At 49.5% G+C, this 16,041-nt stretch overlaps 1 protein-coding gene across 1 annotated transcript; it reads left to right on the top strand.

The window, feature by feature from the left end:
* The first annotated feature begins 99 nt into the window (after window positions 1-99).
* On the top strand, window positions 100-15,458 carry POLR1E (RNA polymerase I subunit E). The gene is made up of 12 exons (XM_075411605.1): window positions 100-260; window positions 348-451; window positions 2,617-2,693; window positions 5,448-5,533; window positions 5,660-5,715; window positions 6,110-6,254; window positions 8,019-8,126; window positions 8,604-8,700; window positions 9,463-9,596; window positions 10,710-10,791; window positions 12,409-12,540; window positions 15,009-15,458. The coding sequence occupies exons 1-12, from the start codon at window positions 200-202 to the stop codon at window positions 15,166-15,168; spliced, it is 1,242 nt and encodes a 413-aa protein (XP_075267720.1). The 5' UTR covers window positions 100-199; the 3' UTR covers window positions 15,169-15,458.
* Window positions 15,459-16,041: the final 583 nt, after the last annotated feature.

The following is a 16,041-nucleotide window of genomic DNA, read 5'->3' on the forward strand; positions in this document are numbered from 1 at the left end:
TACTGATACGCAATGGCGCCCGGCAGAGACTCGAGAATAAGCACAGCCGTGATTGGGCGGGCCCCGCTTCCCCTGGGTCTCAGAGGGGCGCCCCCCAGCGGTTCGGCGGGGCCTCACGCTGCGGCAGAACGGGGCCGGTGGCGGGAGTGAGGCCGCGGCCTGGCGCGGAGCCCCCCGGGAGGCGTCTTCGCCCGGCGCCATGGCCGTCGCCACCTGGCGCTACCGCGGGTGCCCCGAGGCGGAGCAGCCGGCCGTGCTGGGTGAGGCGGGGGCCGCGGGGCGGCCGCGGGGCGGGCGGGAGCGGGGCGCGGCGGGGGCCGCCCGGTCTGACGTGCTGTTCCTTGCAGTGCGGTTCGCCAACGGCCGGCTGCAGCGGCCCGACTCCGTGCGCTTCACCGTCTACCGGCACAAGGACGCGGCCCACCCGCGGAAGAAGCACCAGAGGATCCTGGTAAGGGCCCGCGGCTCGGTGCTCCGGCCCGGGCGGCCGCGGGTGCCCCATCGCGCGGGAGCGGCACGCTGCGGCCGGCGGGAGGCCCCACGCTGCCCCCTCGGGCGGGCCGCGGCCCGCCCCAGGCTCCCGTCGGGCTCCTCGGGCCGGCCGCCCTCCTCGCGGTGCGGCGGGCGGGGCTCGGCTTTGCGGCGAAGAGTTAAAAACAGAGCCAGGGTTGCGGCCCAGCCCGTGCGGGAGGGAGAGCCGTGATCCAGACACCCAGATCAGCGGTACTGAGGGGGAGCTGGGACACCCAGATCAGCGGTGCTGAGGGGGACGTGGGACACCCAGATCAGGGGTACTGAGGGGGAGCTGGGACACCCAGATCAGCGGTGCTGAGGGGGACATGGGACATCCAGATCAGCGGTGCTGAAGGGGAGCTGGGACACCCAGATCAGGGGTACTGAGGGGGAGCTGGGACATCCAGATCAGCGGTACTGAGGGGGAGCTGGGACACCCAGATCAGCGGTGCTGAGGGGGAGCTGGGACACCCAGATCAGGGGTACTGAGGGGGAGCTGGGACACCCAGATCAGCGGTGCTGAGGGGGAGCTGGGACACCCAGATCAGCGGTACTGAGGGGGACGTGGGACACCCAGATCAGGGGTACTGAGGGGGAGGTGGGACATCCAGATCAGGGGTACCGAGGGGGAGGTGGGACATCCAGATCAGCGGTGCTGAAGGGGACATGGGACATCCAGATCAGCGGTGCTGAAGGGGAGCTGGGACACCCAGATCAGGGGTACTGAGGGGGAGCTGGGACATCCAGATCAGGGGTACTGAGGGGAACGTGGGACACCCAGATCAGCGGTGCTGAGGGGGAGCTGGGACACCCAGATCAGCGGTGCTGAGGGGAGCTGGGACACCCAGATCAGCGGTGCTGAGGGGGAGCTGGGACACCCACATCAGCGGTGCTGAGGGGAGCTGGGACACCCAGATCAGCGGTGCTGAGGGGGGCGTGAGCGTTACTGACCTTTCCATCAGACCTGCATACGTGCATATTTGAACGATGTTGATTGGTACGTGGTTCCGTATTCTCAGGCAAAGGCTGATGTATGGAAGTTGTGTGCGTTCATGAATTATTTTAATAACATAAAGGGAAATAATGTTTGCAATTTAAAGGCTATTACTTAACAACTGGTCAGGTCCATTTGATCATAAAATGTGTTCCGTTACCTTCACACAGTGAACACGGTGAGTTCTCTTCCAAAGCTTTTTTGATTGCTGTTAAATGACATTAGGAGATTTCTATTTATATCAGTGAAGAGAGAACCAAGCTTAAAGTCTGAAGGTGCTTTCTGCTGCTATCTTTAAGTTTTAGCACTGCTTACGCAGTGATTCACTCAAGGAATAGATGACTTCACAGCTAAAATCCTCGGGAAATATAGTGCCGTATAGTAGAGACACAAACATCTCAGAATACGTTTAGGTGGTTGAGGCATTCCTGATAGTGCTAGCTGTTTTGTCCTGTCAGTGAATTGGCATCGCTTGGCAGTACTAGAGCTTAAAACAGATCGTTGAAAATTACATTCTTAAGCTGCGTTCCCCTTACTTGTAGTGGTGGCTCTGCCCAGTGTGTGCCTTTGGCCCAGGCTGAAATCCGTGAGGTTTGTCCTGGCTAGAAGCTTCGAGCAACTGTGTTAAGGACCCTGAAGCACTGGAAATAGTGTCTGAAACTGACTGGCAGAGAGGCCTGATCTCTCTTTGCTAGTGACTTTGTGAGTAACCCCAGTTTGTTTCACAAACTGTTGCTTCTGGATTTAAATACGGTGGTCCACACAGCGAGGTGTTTTAGCTGCGGTGACATCCAAGTTTGCTACACTGATAAACTCTAAAATACGATTCCCATTATTTCTTTGCAGTGGTTCCTCATCTTCTGGCCCGGTGAAAGCTGAGGTAGAATTATATATCGTGGGTACTTCCAGCGTCAAGAAGTGTTGTCTGTCTTTTAAAGATTTGGGCCTGATGCAAAATGTACTCAGAATGAGCAAATTCAAATTCGGCTACGCATGACTAGTGTCCGATGCCTGGGAATATAGAGCTTCATGGCACCAGGGAAAACAAAGCGGATGAAGAGAAGGTTTTTCACAGCCCTGTATTCAAGTAATTTTTCTTTGTTTTTCAGGTCTCAGAAACTGAAAGGCTTTCATATGTGGGGAATAACTTCGGCAGCGAAGTTATGAAGTGTAACACCCTGTGCAGGTACGGGTTGCTGGCAATGTGAGGGCAGGAACGTGGAGGTGGAGGCAGAGGGATTGCTCACATACAAAGCTCCTGGTAGCCTTTCTTAAAGCTGGCTCAGAAATCTTCACTGAGGCCGTGATTGGAATCAAGAGTATTTTGACAGGAGACTCCAGCACATGGCATCTGTGTCATTTGTGCACGTTACACCCCTTTGGAAGTTGTGATGTTAGATACAAATAGCATGTATTTGAAAAAGTCTTGTGAAGAAAAGGGTGAGGAAATGATTTGATGTAGCTGAAACCTATGAATAACAGCTTTGTTATTAAGAAAGTAAGATTAAGGAATCGCCAAGATCATCATCTTCTGCCCAGGAAACCCCTGGGTCCTTAATCACCGTTTACCTTCAGGGCCATGGCATGATGCTGCTGTGTGAACTAATAAGCTGTCTGTGCCCCACGCTGTAAAAGGAAGTGTTGGTGAAATCACCAGCCTTCACGTGTCCCGGTTTGAGAATGTGACCTTGTAGCATTGGGGCAGATCCTACTGGCCTCCTAAGAAGTATTCTGTATGTGATATCTTCTTTGTTTGCTAATAGGAGAATCACCAAATGGGTGGAGAGCCAATGTGAAATAATATTGCCTTGTTACATGCAAAGGTGTTTATTTTCTCCTCTGATGCATATTCCTGCTCCTACTAGTCTACACAACGCTGAAATGCATGTAGTGTGCATGTCAGGCTCTTTGTAGCAAGCACTCTGCTCCATAGATCCACTCCAGTTGCCCCGTGCGGTTTGCTTACATGGCTCATCTCTTCTCTGGTTGGACTGCACTGACCTAATTGTGTCTGACTAATTAAACCACAGGTAGGGTGAGGGGGTGAAGAGAAAACCGAGTTGTATAAAACTGTTAGGAAGAGGAGGTGCTTTCCGATGTGGCTGCCCTTATGGTCCTATGTTCTCAACAAGACTGGACTTTAGGAAGCATTTCTCTGCTGAGAGGGTGGTCACACACTGGAGCAGGCTTCCTCAAGAGGTGGTCGATGCCCCATACCTGTCAGTGTTTAAGGTGCATTTGGACAATGCACTCAATAATATGCTTTAACTTTGGCCAGCTGTGAATTGATTAGGCAGTTGGACTAAATGATCGTTGTAGGTCCCTTCCAACTGAAATACTTATTCTGTTTTATAATTCTGTAAAAGAAACTGGTTTCACCTCTGCAAATAGCCCATCAAAACATGCTAATACTAGTCTTTGTTCTTTCTGAAAAGTGGAACCAGGAGAGCTGGACCTTCAGATGTAGCAGTCTTCGGTTTAAGATGCTGTAGCTGAAAAAAGGCATCAAGGGGCTTTTTCTTCTTAGTTTGGAGAGATGAATTTAGTTTAATGAATATGTATGGTACAGGTGTAAATGCAGTATTATTTCTAGGCAGATTTAGTGCTCTTATCTCTGAACGCTTATTGAGAGGTGGTTTTAGTGGCCTAAGTGGACCACCTCTGGAGATCCTGAGCTGTGGAAACTAACAAGGCAAGCTAGCTGCTGATATACATTCAGCTTCAAGTATTAGCTTTCTGTTAAGTCTGCACATGCCTGAGGATCTCCAGAGATGCAGGCAAGAGTCATTTCAGTCATATCTTGCTTTTCTTTCAAGTCTTCCCACCCCGTCCTTCTATCCCTTTCCTCCCACGTCTGATTCGGCTGCATGCATGAGGATTTCCTCCAGTGGATCCATTCCTGTAGCTCTTGACAGCTGTCAGCCCAAAACTGTGCACTCACACTGCTAATGTGGGTGCAACAGGGAGCAGAAACCACCTCTGAGCAAACAGCCCAGTTTATTCTAGAACAGAGTGGAAAGTCAATGATTCTGCCAAACATCTGGACTTCCAGGGGTGGCAGGAGCTGCCCAGAGATCCTTTCTGGACAGTAGGGTGCTGTGATTCCCCCTGTGCTCAGGCAGCTCGTCTGAGAGCAGCTGCATAGAGAATGTTGCTTCCACTGCAACAAGCAGCCTGTTTTGTCTTTGGAAAGTGTGTCCTGAGTTTTAGAAAGATTTGCTATCGAGCAGAGCAAGTTCAGGCACCAGTCAGAAGGGGTCACATGGAATCAACTCTTCTAGCTGGGTAAGGAACTGGTGTGGTTGATACCCTGGTCGTCTTCAACCAAGGGTGACATACAGCCTGTTCCTGGTGGGTTGTGAGACATGGTGAGGAGCTGCGCAAACCATTTGGCCTTGCCCCACTGTAATGTGGGATGAGAAGGAATTTATGTGAGAGAAATTGTCCTGTTTTAGAGACCCCAAACTCACATTTCTGAGAAGCTCTGAGGATTTAAAGTGACTTGTACTAAGCAGAGAACTGGCCACAGGGAACCCAAGTTTTTAAAGCACAGGAAACTGCGTAGAGACACTGAGAAACCAAGGGTCCTGACACATCAAAAAAGATAAAAGATAATAGCAGCTAGCACTCTGGCACCTAGAGTCTATATTTTGGACCTAATTTAGTTGTCTTAAGACTTCTACGTTTACTTAGAGAAACAAGTTTGGGTTGGTTTTTTTGGGGGGGGGGATTGTTGGGCTTTTTTTGTATATGTATATAGTGCATGCCTTGGAGGTAACTTGTTTTATTGTGACGTTCTGAGTCTGCTTGGAAAACTTGTATTTGCAAGGCAAAAGAATTGGCAGGGGATGGGGAATACACATCACTCGGCAACGTGTATTTTAAAACATCACTTCCACTGGACTGTCTGTCGGTAATCGCTTGCCCGTGTTCTTTCCAGGTATTTTGTTGGTGTGTTAGACAAGGACTCTGGGCAAATGGACGTCTACAATGCTGAAATATTCAACATGCAGCCCTTGCTATCAGGTAGGAAGATACTGTGTTTAACCACAGCAGCAGAGTTGCAGCATGCTAGACCTATGCATGCATTCAGCAATTGACTTCTTGGTTGCTGGCAGCAGTGCCAAGCAACTAACTTTTTGTCTTTTATAGATAACTTAATACCTGATGACACAAAGGATTATCAGAAGAAATCCTACAGGGAGAAGGTAAAGTTGAAACCCCATATCATATTCTACTGTGATTATCCAGCTAACGGTAGCAGGTGGTAGTTGTCTGAGTCTGTGATATTTGGTTTACTGCAGGGTGAACCTGTGCAGGTTCAGCATTCTCTCTGTGCCTTAGAGGTCTATGAGACAGTGCATTGTTAGTGCCTGTCTTGACAGTGTGTTCATAATTATTTCAGACTTAATTAGAATGCCAGTTACATCCTGCCCCCTTGCAGATCAGTGCTTGCTGTATGGTTGGGTTGTGCCCAGTGAAATGTTTGAAGTTTTCTTAGAGAATGTGAATGTGAAACAAGTGGTGATTAGCTCAGTTTTCCTTAGATGGAAAGCGTCTTCAGTTCAGCAGCCTGTTTTAATTTGCTTCTCTCTTGCACAGATGGATTTGTGCATTGAGGCCTTCGGTACCAGCAAGCAGAAGCGAGCTCTGAACTCTCGGCGAATGAATGCAGTGGGCAATGATACTCTGAATACTGCTGTGACAAAAGCAGCAGCAAACGTTATAGATGCAAAGGGAGTAACAGGTAAGAATATTGTCTCAGAGTTCAGCGAAGGCAATCAGAAGTGCCTTTTTCTGTCTGATCTTTGCCAAGTGTGGTAGGAAGAAGAAAAGGGTTTTCTTTGAGTGACCAAGGAAGCAGCTGGTCTAACAGCTGATAAGCGCACATATGGAGGAACTCGCAGATCTTTCTGAGGGAAAAGGAACTGCCTCCTGCTGATCTGGCTACACGTAGTGTGGGAGTTGCCTGAATGAGGGAAGCCCCCTGTGGCATCATTGTCTGTCCCTGCCTGTTGTTGGGAACTCTTCTGGGAGTCACTGGATGGCAGTTCACTGGGATAAAGGCAGTACGTTCCCCTGGTCTCAGCTGAGATGCTGAACGTTCATTAAGGTGAACTGTACCCTGGCTTCACAGTCGCTTGTCTATGGAAGATGGTCTGTGCCCTGAACCACGTCACAGCCCCATCAAGTGCCATCCACAGTGCTGTTATGAGCCAGGCTCATGGACCTGGGGACCCTGCAGCAAGGAGGAGTCTACCATGGCCTTAGTTATTGTCACTACTCCTGGGAAAGTTCACTCTCCAAAGCATCGCACTGTTTCAAGGAGAGTTGATAACCCCGCTACCAAGTGCTTGTTAGGCTGCATCTGTATTCTGTTGTCCAGCCTGTGCCACCCCTCTGTGCTCCAGCCCTGATCAAGAAGGAGTTGGAGTGGACAGAAGAGTCATGGCAGGGCAACAAGAACGGGCGAGGGCCTGGAGCACAAAACTGACAAGGAGAGGCAGAGGGAGCTGGGCTTGGTTAGTCTGGCACAGGGGAGGCCAAGGAGGATCTAACAGCAGCCCACAGCTACCAGAAGGGCAGTCAGAGCCAAACTCTTCTCAGCAGGGCCAGCAAGGGTCAACAGCACAAGTTGCAGTGGTTCCTGGACCTTGGGAGGTCCACATGGGAGACTGGGGGAACCTTCTTGCCTTGGAGAGTGGTGCAGCCCTGAAACAGGTCACAGAGAGGTGTGGAGTCACCATCCTTGGGGGCTTCCAAGCCTTGGCAGGACAAAGCCAGGGCTGCCCTTATCTAGCGTTATGGACAGTCCTACTCTGAACAGGAGGTTGGACAGGAGACCTCCAGAGCTCCTTTCCACCAGCACTTTGGGATTCTGAGTTTCATTGGCTATGAATGGGAGAAATGTCTGTTGACTACAGAACCCATCAGCTCTCATCCCTTGTGCTGCAGTGTGGATACTGACCGTGCTCTCAGAGCTGCTTTGTGCCAAAGGGATGTCCAGTGGAACACAGGGTGCCAAAACCATATTCTGCCTGCTCTGCACCAAGAGGTGCAGCAGCAGCAACCAGTTTGTCTTGGTGCACTTCTCTCCTAGATTTTTGTCTAGTCTGGAGTGGCTTTTCTGAATTTTGAGGAGCAGAAAGTTCTTGGTAGGAGTGAACACCAGTCTGAAAGGCAACATGCTGAATACATAGCCAGCATATGAGAAGCTCTTGGCCTTTCTGTGCCTACTGGAATGCTTTCTGTACAGTCAGCACCGACATGTGGCAGTAACAAAACAAAACAGGGAGGAGCTGTAGCCTTTTCCTTAGCGCTGTCCCAGGTGAGATAAACTGAACTTGAGTTTTAAACCTTTAAAACTCCATCTGTGACTAAGCTGGTGATGACCCAAGAACTACCTTTGAGTAGACTTGTGTTTAGGGGAAGGACTTGGGTGGTGGTCATGTTCTCTGTGGTTTTGTTTGCATAGTGCAAATACTTTCTTCTTTCCTGCTTCTGTCCAAAGCTTTGATCCAGGATGTGGCCCAAGATGACGTACAGAACATCTCCATCTTCCTCCCACCGTGTAATGAAGATGCTGACAAACCAGAAAACGTTTACAAGTTTGAGGACAGTATCTTTTTCTGTGGCACAGTGGTTTGCCACACCTGTAAGCCTCGGCATCAGTGGTCTGGCATGTGGGAGTGAGTGCTGCCAGACGTGTAGCCAAGCCTTCTCCCCTTGCAGGCCAAAAGCTGAGAGGCAGGGACATGCTGTGTGGAGATTTTTGGGCCCGCAAGTCCCATATCCTGCCTGTTCCCCACAGAGAGTAGGATGCTGTGCCTCCCTGTTGGCAGCAGTTCCACTGGGAATAGTAATGAGGTCGGCCATGCAGGAGAAGTGACTTGTGTCGAGCCACCGTTTGTTAGAGACCTTTGTTACTGGCTAGCTTCCTAGTCTTCCTGTTATGTTCTGCCTATTTATAATTTCCTTCCCTCCTTCCCCGCCCCACACCTAAAGCAAGAGTGAATAGAGCTTGCCTCACTGCGAGCTGTTCAGACCAGAAGGGAGAGCAAAGGCGTGCTTGTTCTTTTCTTTAAAATCCTTCCAGTTCTGTCCCCAGCAGAATATGAAGCATTGCAGGTTCCAGCAGCAGTCTTTGTTAACATCACTGCAGAAGAAATCGCCAAGAAAACAGATGACAAAAGGTAATGCTGCTGCAAACAGCCTTGTAGTAGTCAAGGTGGGCCCTGTGAAGCTAGTTTTTCTGTGGGGCATGATGACTGCTGCTGTCAGCTCCACGATACCCAGGCTGACTGTTTCAGTGCAGAGGGAGGACATCTGATCCAAGCATAGCTGAGCAACACCTACCTTGGAGAATGTGGGGTGGAGTTTTACAAGTGAGGATGTTAAGTGCACAGCAGCATGGCTGCGCTTTGGGGAACTGAGTTAGGGGAAGAGAGTGGAGAAATCCAAAGTGGGGTCTGGAAGGGGGACCACAGATCTGTGCTGAGCACAGTATGCCTGTGGCTGGGCACTGTCCCAGCCAGGTACTGACTTCCTGTGGAAGTTGCTATGCCTTGGCAAGCTGACATGGATGTACACTTAGAGCTGTTAAGCGCTGGTGCTGAAGGGCTGAAGTGAGCAGAAAAAGCACAAATCGCACCTTACTCCCAGTGCTTTCTGTCTGCCTGTGCTGGAGCAGAAGTCTGTCTGTGTGCCATGTTCAGAGCCTGCAGTTTCTGCAGTGCAGGCACCTTGGTAACTGCACACTGAGAGGGGCTGGCTGAACGTGGTGGGCATTAAGAGGAAAGTGTGCTCACAAAGCAGCCCCCTGGGCTATCCTTCATAGGTGTCCAGGGAACCCTTCTCAAACAGCTTAGTGTTGAAGTTACACATGTGTCCTGTCCTGACAGTGTAAACTGATTCCTAGTTCTTTGTTCCTCATCTTTGCCCTCTTTCTCCTTCAGCCATTGCTCCTTTGTTTTAGAGGAGCTGAAGTTCCTGCCTGCTGATGAGAAGAGCAGAGATCACAAAGCCCGATGCCTCTGGTTCCTGGACACCCTTATTAAGTTCAGCTACCTGAAAGTGATCAAGAAGAAGCGTAAGAGAAATTTCAGCTCCTTCACTTTTAAGCTGTCTGCTGAGACTTGGTTTGTGATTACTGCAGTAGGAAACAGTAAAGGTGCCAAGAAGCTGCAGCAGTTGCTTTTAGCCTGTTTCATGCTGATGTTGAGGATCTCCATGTTGTTGCGGGTTGTTACACCTGCGTCTGCTGGGAGGTGTATGTCTAATCCCTTTCAGTCCCTCTGTAACTGCTGTACATCAGGATGGCACCATGAGATCCTCTTGATGGGAGACAGGGTGGCTTAGATTGGAAATTTTGAGACTCTAGTTTATCAATAGTTCTGTACTTATAAACATGTTTTATATTTTCACACTTTAATCCTAAGCCAAGAAGCTGGAAACTGTCAGCTCTCTCCCTCATCCAACCTCCATATTCCAGGTGCAAGAGATATACAGCACACGATACATCCCTTATATCTCCTTTTGTGCTTTTGAGAATTTTTCATCATCCTTTGTTTATAAGCTTAATGTGTGGATCGCAGTGATCATACCCCAGTTGTCTTGAGGTTCTTTCTTTTAAAATGGCAGGAGCTGCTGTTCTCAAAAGCACTACACAAAATGTTTTGTTTGAGATTTTCAGTACTTGCCATCTTCCGTAGAACTTCTCTGTCTGAGTCTCGTTGTCAGTACTGAACATGTCATTGTCAGCATTTTCAATGGCAGGAGTGTGATGGAGGAGGAAATGGCAAGCGTGTCTGTAAATATCTTCCTGCATTGCGGGAGACACAGGAGTCACCTTGTAGGACTTAGTCAAGGAGGATATGGAAATGACTAGTCCTGGTGCTAAGAGGAATTTGTTCCTGTGGTTTCAGTTTTAATAATATTTTGTGACAGGACCATCTATTAAAAGGCAGGAATCTATTAAACGAAATGTATGCGTGGGCATGCATGCATGCATTTTAGATTTTGTAGTATTGAAGAGGGAAATGCCATTCGTAAAGAAAATAAAAGCTTTTAGGAGCCTCTCTCTGACCTGAAAAATTATGAGACCCAGAAATCAAGTGCCCAGGTTCCTTTTAGGTTCTCTGTATTCCTGGGAAGAGGTGATAAATGTCGTTGTAATAAATGTATTATTATGATTCTGTCCTAGATCCAATGGGTCCTGAATGCCCACACATTATTAGCCGGAAACTCATGAAGAATTTCACTTCACTGACCTACAACAATGGCAGGTGAGGAACTGTATTTGCTTTGGTGTTCTTGAGGCAGAGATATGTCAGAGTTCAGCTTGAAGGGCCGTGGACACATTATCAGGAAACCGCCTGCCAAAATGGAAGATGGCAGTAGCTTCTCTTGCTTCACACCCCTGGCCCTGTAGAACACGGGGTCGTGGCTGGTGATAGCCCATTTCAGACAGTGCAGGTCTAAAATGCAACTGGGAGCAGCATGGTCATGTGTGCCTGCAGCTGTGGATTTAGCTAGCGTAACCAAGTGGGGTGCCCGTGCCGTGTGCCTGACCGTTTATGGATGCGGGCTGGCAGAATGAGTGCTTGCTTTGCAGCTGCCTCTCGGCTGTGCAGCTGAACAGGCAGCTGTCTGTACCTACGTTTTCACTGTGGTGAACCAAGGCAGCTGACAGATGGGTGTGTTGGCTCTTCCACCATCCAAGAGTGCGTCAGGACAGAGGTGGTGTAACGGCTAAATAATGCTGCTTTTTTTACACTCATATAGTTTAATTAGTGTAGCAGGGGTGCTTTTATGCGAACCTAGACCTGACTTGACTTACTTGGATTCTCCATTGAAACCTAGCAGACGAAACTGTGTGAAGGCTTGCACTGGTTAACTTGCCCTGGGCTGACACCCACACCATTGCACCCATGTGTGTACAGGCCAAAGAGCTCTGCCTGAGCTTTGCCCAGGCATTGCCCCACCAGCAGTGACAAAGTCTGGTATAGTAAGATGCAGTCTGGTTCTGCCGTGGAGATCAGCCAGGAGAAGCCACCACCCCTTGACTGGAGCAGAGGCTGGGAAGCTACCACAGCGTCCTCCTTCCCAGCAGTTTGTGGCTCTGAGTGCTGCCTCGCTGCAGGAAGGGCCTTGGGCTCTGCTGGAGGCTGCCTTTGACCAGGTGGCCCTTGGCTGCAGCCTTAGGAAGGATGCCACTCATAACTAAAAAGGTACAGATCTGGAAAAATGTTTTCAGCAATCCTCTTCTTGAGTGGAAGCACCAAAATGCAGGCCAGAGTGAACAGCACCCTCACTCTTGCCGTAGTGCCTTCCGCACACTCGGGGACTCAACAGGCTCTGCCCAGAAGGTGTGTAGTGCCGATGCTCAGCTGTTGCACAGCTGCACTGCCGCTGTTAGTCTGACATGACCAGAGAATTTGAGTCCAAATGGGCCAGCTTTTATGTGAAGGCTCAAACCAGTGACAAACAAACGCTTCCAGAGGATTGCCAGGCAGGGCTGTGCATTATGTGGATTGTGTGTTTGAGGTGCTATGATCAGTTACACTGAATGCCATCAGAACAGCTTCCCTTGGCTTTCCTCTTGCAAGGGACTAGCCTTCCAAAGAGGCTGAATTGTCGTTAGTGGGTGGTTTTGTCAAGGCTACGTGGTGATAAACAGCCCCAGGGGCCTGCATTTCTGAACAGAAACAGGGGCATGTGAGGAGGACAGAGAAGCCTGTTCAGCCCCTGTGATCCGAGGTCTCTGTTGCTTTCAGCTCTTTTTGGTGTCTAGGAAAAGTCAGTCACATCTGACTGGGGCTCCAGTTCTGTCTGCACCGGGTGGTTGTGTTTTGGGTTCACTGACACTCCACACCTCATCTATTTTCCGTCTTGCCATGCAGTGTCCAGAATTTAGTCTCTGCATCCATGAAGGCTAAAATCGCAGCATACGTCATTGCGCTGGCTCTGCACATTAACAACTTCCAAACAGACCTCACCATCCTGCAGAATGACCTGAAGCTCCCGGAAAGCAGGTGAGGAGTTGTCTTTGTTCATACCTGCTGAGACAGGCTTTGATCCCTCTACAGAGAGCCCATGGGGAGGGAGCTCTGGAGCCTCACTGGCACCTGGGTGGTACAGTGGTATCTGCTAGCCAGTCCCTTTTGTTGTAATTGGACTCTTGTGTTTTATGAGTGTGTGGAAGCTTGTATTGAAGCCCTGGTACTTGCAAAGGAGGGTGGTTATACATCTCAAATTCTGAAAGAGCACTTGACACAAAGAGGTCCTCACGTGCATCCAGATACTCTTCAGCTATCCTGCAGGCAAGGAAACTGAGGCAGGCAGCACCAAAATGGACAGCTGGGGCAGATCCCAGGACAAGACTTATCTGCTGCCACCCAGCCCCATTTCTTGCCTCACAAAGGACATCACTCTTCACCTTCATGTCCTCTGTGCCCCTTCTTCCTGCAGAGCTCCAGTCCCTCTTGGGTACCAGTCTGGGTGTAAGTGCAGGTTCATGGCTGACTGCTACAGGAAAACTAGAAGCAGGTTTTTTTTTCCTCACAATCGTGCTATGAGTGTGTAATTGGTGTTTACATGGAGAAATCCTAGGCTCCTGAATTTTACCCACTGTGCACTTGGCATTGAGGAGCTTGTTTTTTGTTTCTGAAATACTGATGGACTTGGAGATTTTTCAGCAGAGCATCATGGGGAGACGTTGTAGGCAGAATGGCTGGCTGTAGTATTTGAAATAAGGATGTGCCAAATCCGGGTTAGTGAAGGCGAATGGGTAGAAAACAGTTTGCAGAATAAGTTTTAGATCAAACAACGCTTGCTGTGTTAGCTTTTGGGGGCAGTTGCTGCCTAGATGTTGATTTTTTCCATCAAAGAATAAGTCAGTGTTGTGCAGCTACCATTAGCTGCACAGTCTGGTCTTCCCAGCAGGTGTCAGTCGGAGCCCGTTGCCAGTTTTGATGGCTGTGGGAGTCCTTGCACTGCGGTTTGTGCTGTGCTGTCTCTCTGGGCCCTGCAGAATAAATTGAGAGTTGATTGAAACTGCTCCACTGTGCTTGCTGGGAGGTCTCCCAACAAGCAGATGTCAGCTCAGCAGGCAGCTTGTTAACACAGTGTGGGAAGGGGCCGGGTGGCCCTGCTAGTGACCGTTCAGCCCTGGTCTTAGCACCTCTCTCCCACTCTGTCCTGTTGTGTATGCGATGGTGGCACCAAGGACGCTTGCTTCCAAACTTGGTCACACTGGTGTTTTTTAACAGGATTGCTTGGAGGTCGTGTGGCTGGCTAGGAACTGTGAAGGGACACAAACCCTTCGCTGCAGCTGAGAAAACCGTTGCAGACTGTCCTGGGGTTGCTGGCTGAGGGACGTAATGTTAAGGTGCTGTAGCAACTGCAAGTTATCAGAGTTCTTAGTCACCTCTGGGTTTTGCAAGCTCCCTAGTCGGCCTTGGTGCAATGACTTCTGATTTTGCCCCCAGTTATGCTCTTAGTTCTTTGATGGGCAATAGTGGGTTTAACAGCAGTTTGATGTTGGTTTCCATCCGTTTTTTCTTTTTTTTTTTTTTTTTCTTTTTGGACTAAGCTTTTTAAGGAATCCATGTTGATTTTTGCAGCTGATGCCCAGGTTTTGTTCTTAACTGCTGTACTGGAGCTGAGAACACAGGGCATAGGATGCTGTTGAGAAAAGGGTAGAGGAGGCTGGGACCTGTTACCTGTTGGAAAAATGGAGGAGAGACACATAGCCCTGAGCCAACTGATGTGATGATCCTCACTTGGAGTGGGAGGTTTGACTGAAGTACCCTCCCCGACTGAATCTGTTTGTATTTTAAAGATAATAAAGTCAGCTGGGAGGGATTCTGGCACCTGTGTGTTCTCAGGTCCCCAGCTGAGGCTGGGACACCTATTTCTGTGCAAGCTTGCCTTCAGATGCACTTAGGTCTCTGTTTAACAAGCCTCCAGGTGTGTCCAGGTCTTGCCCATGCTCTTTGGACTGCACAACTCAGCCAAGCCCCCCTTACGCTAAGGATGCTGAATTTTTGTGGCTTAGATGAGACATTCTTGCTGTACTAGGCTGCATTCATCACACCACACACGGGACGTGAGTGCACTGGGAAACAACCATGGGCTACCAGCAGCAGCAGCTGAACAGAAATAATGCCTGTTCCTTCTTCCTAGGGAAGTGGAGAGCAGCGTTATTTTTTCCTCAAGTCAGCTGGCCGTTGAGTAAGGCAACGCGGATTTACAATGCGCTCCAAGGCAGCGGTGCACAGCTCAGGAGCATTCTAGCCTCCTCAGGAAGGCTCTACCTTCTGTTCTTTGAATGCTTCCAGCTTCTGTCGCCATGGTATCCTTGAGATGCAGAGAAGGCATCCTGCTCGCTGGTGCCACCTGACTTCTCCCCAGAGTCAAAAGGCTTTTGATCTTTTGTGCAGGGTCAGGTACAGAAGACCTGTGCACCCCACTGATGCAGTATTTCTCTGATGTTTTCCAGGATGATAGACATCGCAAAGGCCATGCGGTTGAAGATCTCCAAGGCAAAGGGGCTGCCAGGACTCGAGAGTGATCAGAACCACAGGCTGGGCACTCTGTCTCTTCCCTTGCCTGCGCAGAAGGCATCAGGGAGCCAACGGAAGCGCAAGAAAATGACCTAAAATGTCCGGGAGGGACAAAACAGTTCCTTTCTCAACTGCCATTCTGCACACAGAGCGTTGTGGGGATGGTTTTGTCGTTGCATTTGGCTGTCCAGCATCAGCATATGCCCCTGCTGAAGCCCTGTCTTAAGGCAGGGCTGGAACCGAGCCCGGTTCGCCTCAGTAAACTTCTTTTTTCTGTTTATGTAGAAAAAGCTGTAATAAGGAAACATTGGTCATTATTAATGTCTGTACGAGAGCAGAAGGGCGTAGATTGTGCAAGAGAACACAGTTTGAAACTGCAGGTCCTCTATCTGGCTACTGTCTGGTTGGTTCTGGCGGTGGCCTTTCACCTCGTGTCCCGTTTGACCCCTATTTGACACATGCAGAGTAGAAAGCATAGAAAGAGACAGACCAAGCAAAGCATTTCTTACACACAAGTTTGGCTCTGGATGTGTTTGTTACTCTAGAGTTTTAGTGTAATTCTGTGTTGAAAAAGTGCAACACAGACAATATATTTCTGCCACTTTTGCTATCGTGGCTTCTTGCCTGGAAGAGAAGGACTTCTGCTCACTCGAGCTGGTGTCATCTTTGGAAAGGGTGATTAGTTTGGATCCACAGCTGTGGATTCCCAGTCCTTGGGAGAGAGACTTCTGGGCTAGTTTCTCCACATTTTCACTCTAGTCCTGGGCTGCTGGACTGTAAGCCTCCTTGCAGGTGTTTGCTAAGCAAGGTTGTAGGAATCCGAGGCTTGTGAAAAGCTGAGTATTGCCTCCAGGAGAAAAAGCTTATATGAAACAGGAGGAGCAGGGGGTGTCAAAAGCAGTCTTCTCATTGGGATGTCTTTGCTTCAGACAGTAATTTGGGTTTAGTACATCATTTTGGGATTTAAGG

This window comes from Opisthocomus hoazin, chromosome Z (assembly GCF_030867145.1).
Source record: "Opisthocomus hoazin isolate bOpiHoa1 chromosome Z, bOpiHoa1.hap1, whole genome shotgun sequence".
Lineage (NCBI taxonomy): Eukaryota > Metazoa > Chordata > Aves > Opisthocomiformes > Opisthocomidae > Opisthocomus > Opisthocomus hoazin.

What these genes read in the sequence shown, in the direction of transcription:
- POLR1E (XM_075411605.1), top strand. Translation starts at nt 200, where the DNA reads ATGGCCGTCGCCACCTGGCGCTACCGCGGGTGCCCCGAGGCGGAGCAG. An exon ending in AAGTGTAACACCCTGTGCAG is followed by an intron (nt 2,694 to 5,447) that starts GTACGGGTTGCT and finishes TGTTCTTTCCAG; the next exon opens with GTATTTTGTTGGTGTGTTAG. An exon ending in AGATGCAAAGGGAGTAACAG is followed by an intron (nt 6,255 to 8,018) that starts GTAAGAATATTG and finishes TTCTGTCCAAAG; the next exon opens with CTTTGATCCAGGATGTGGCC.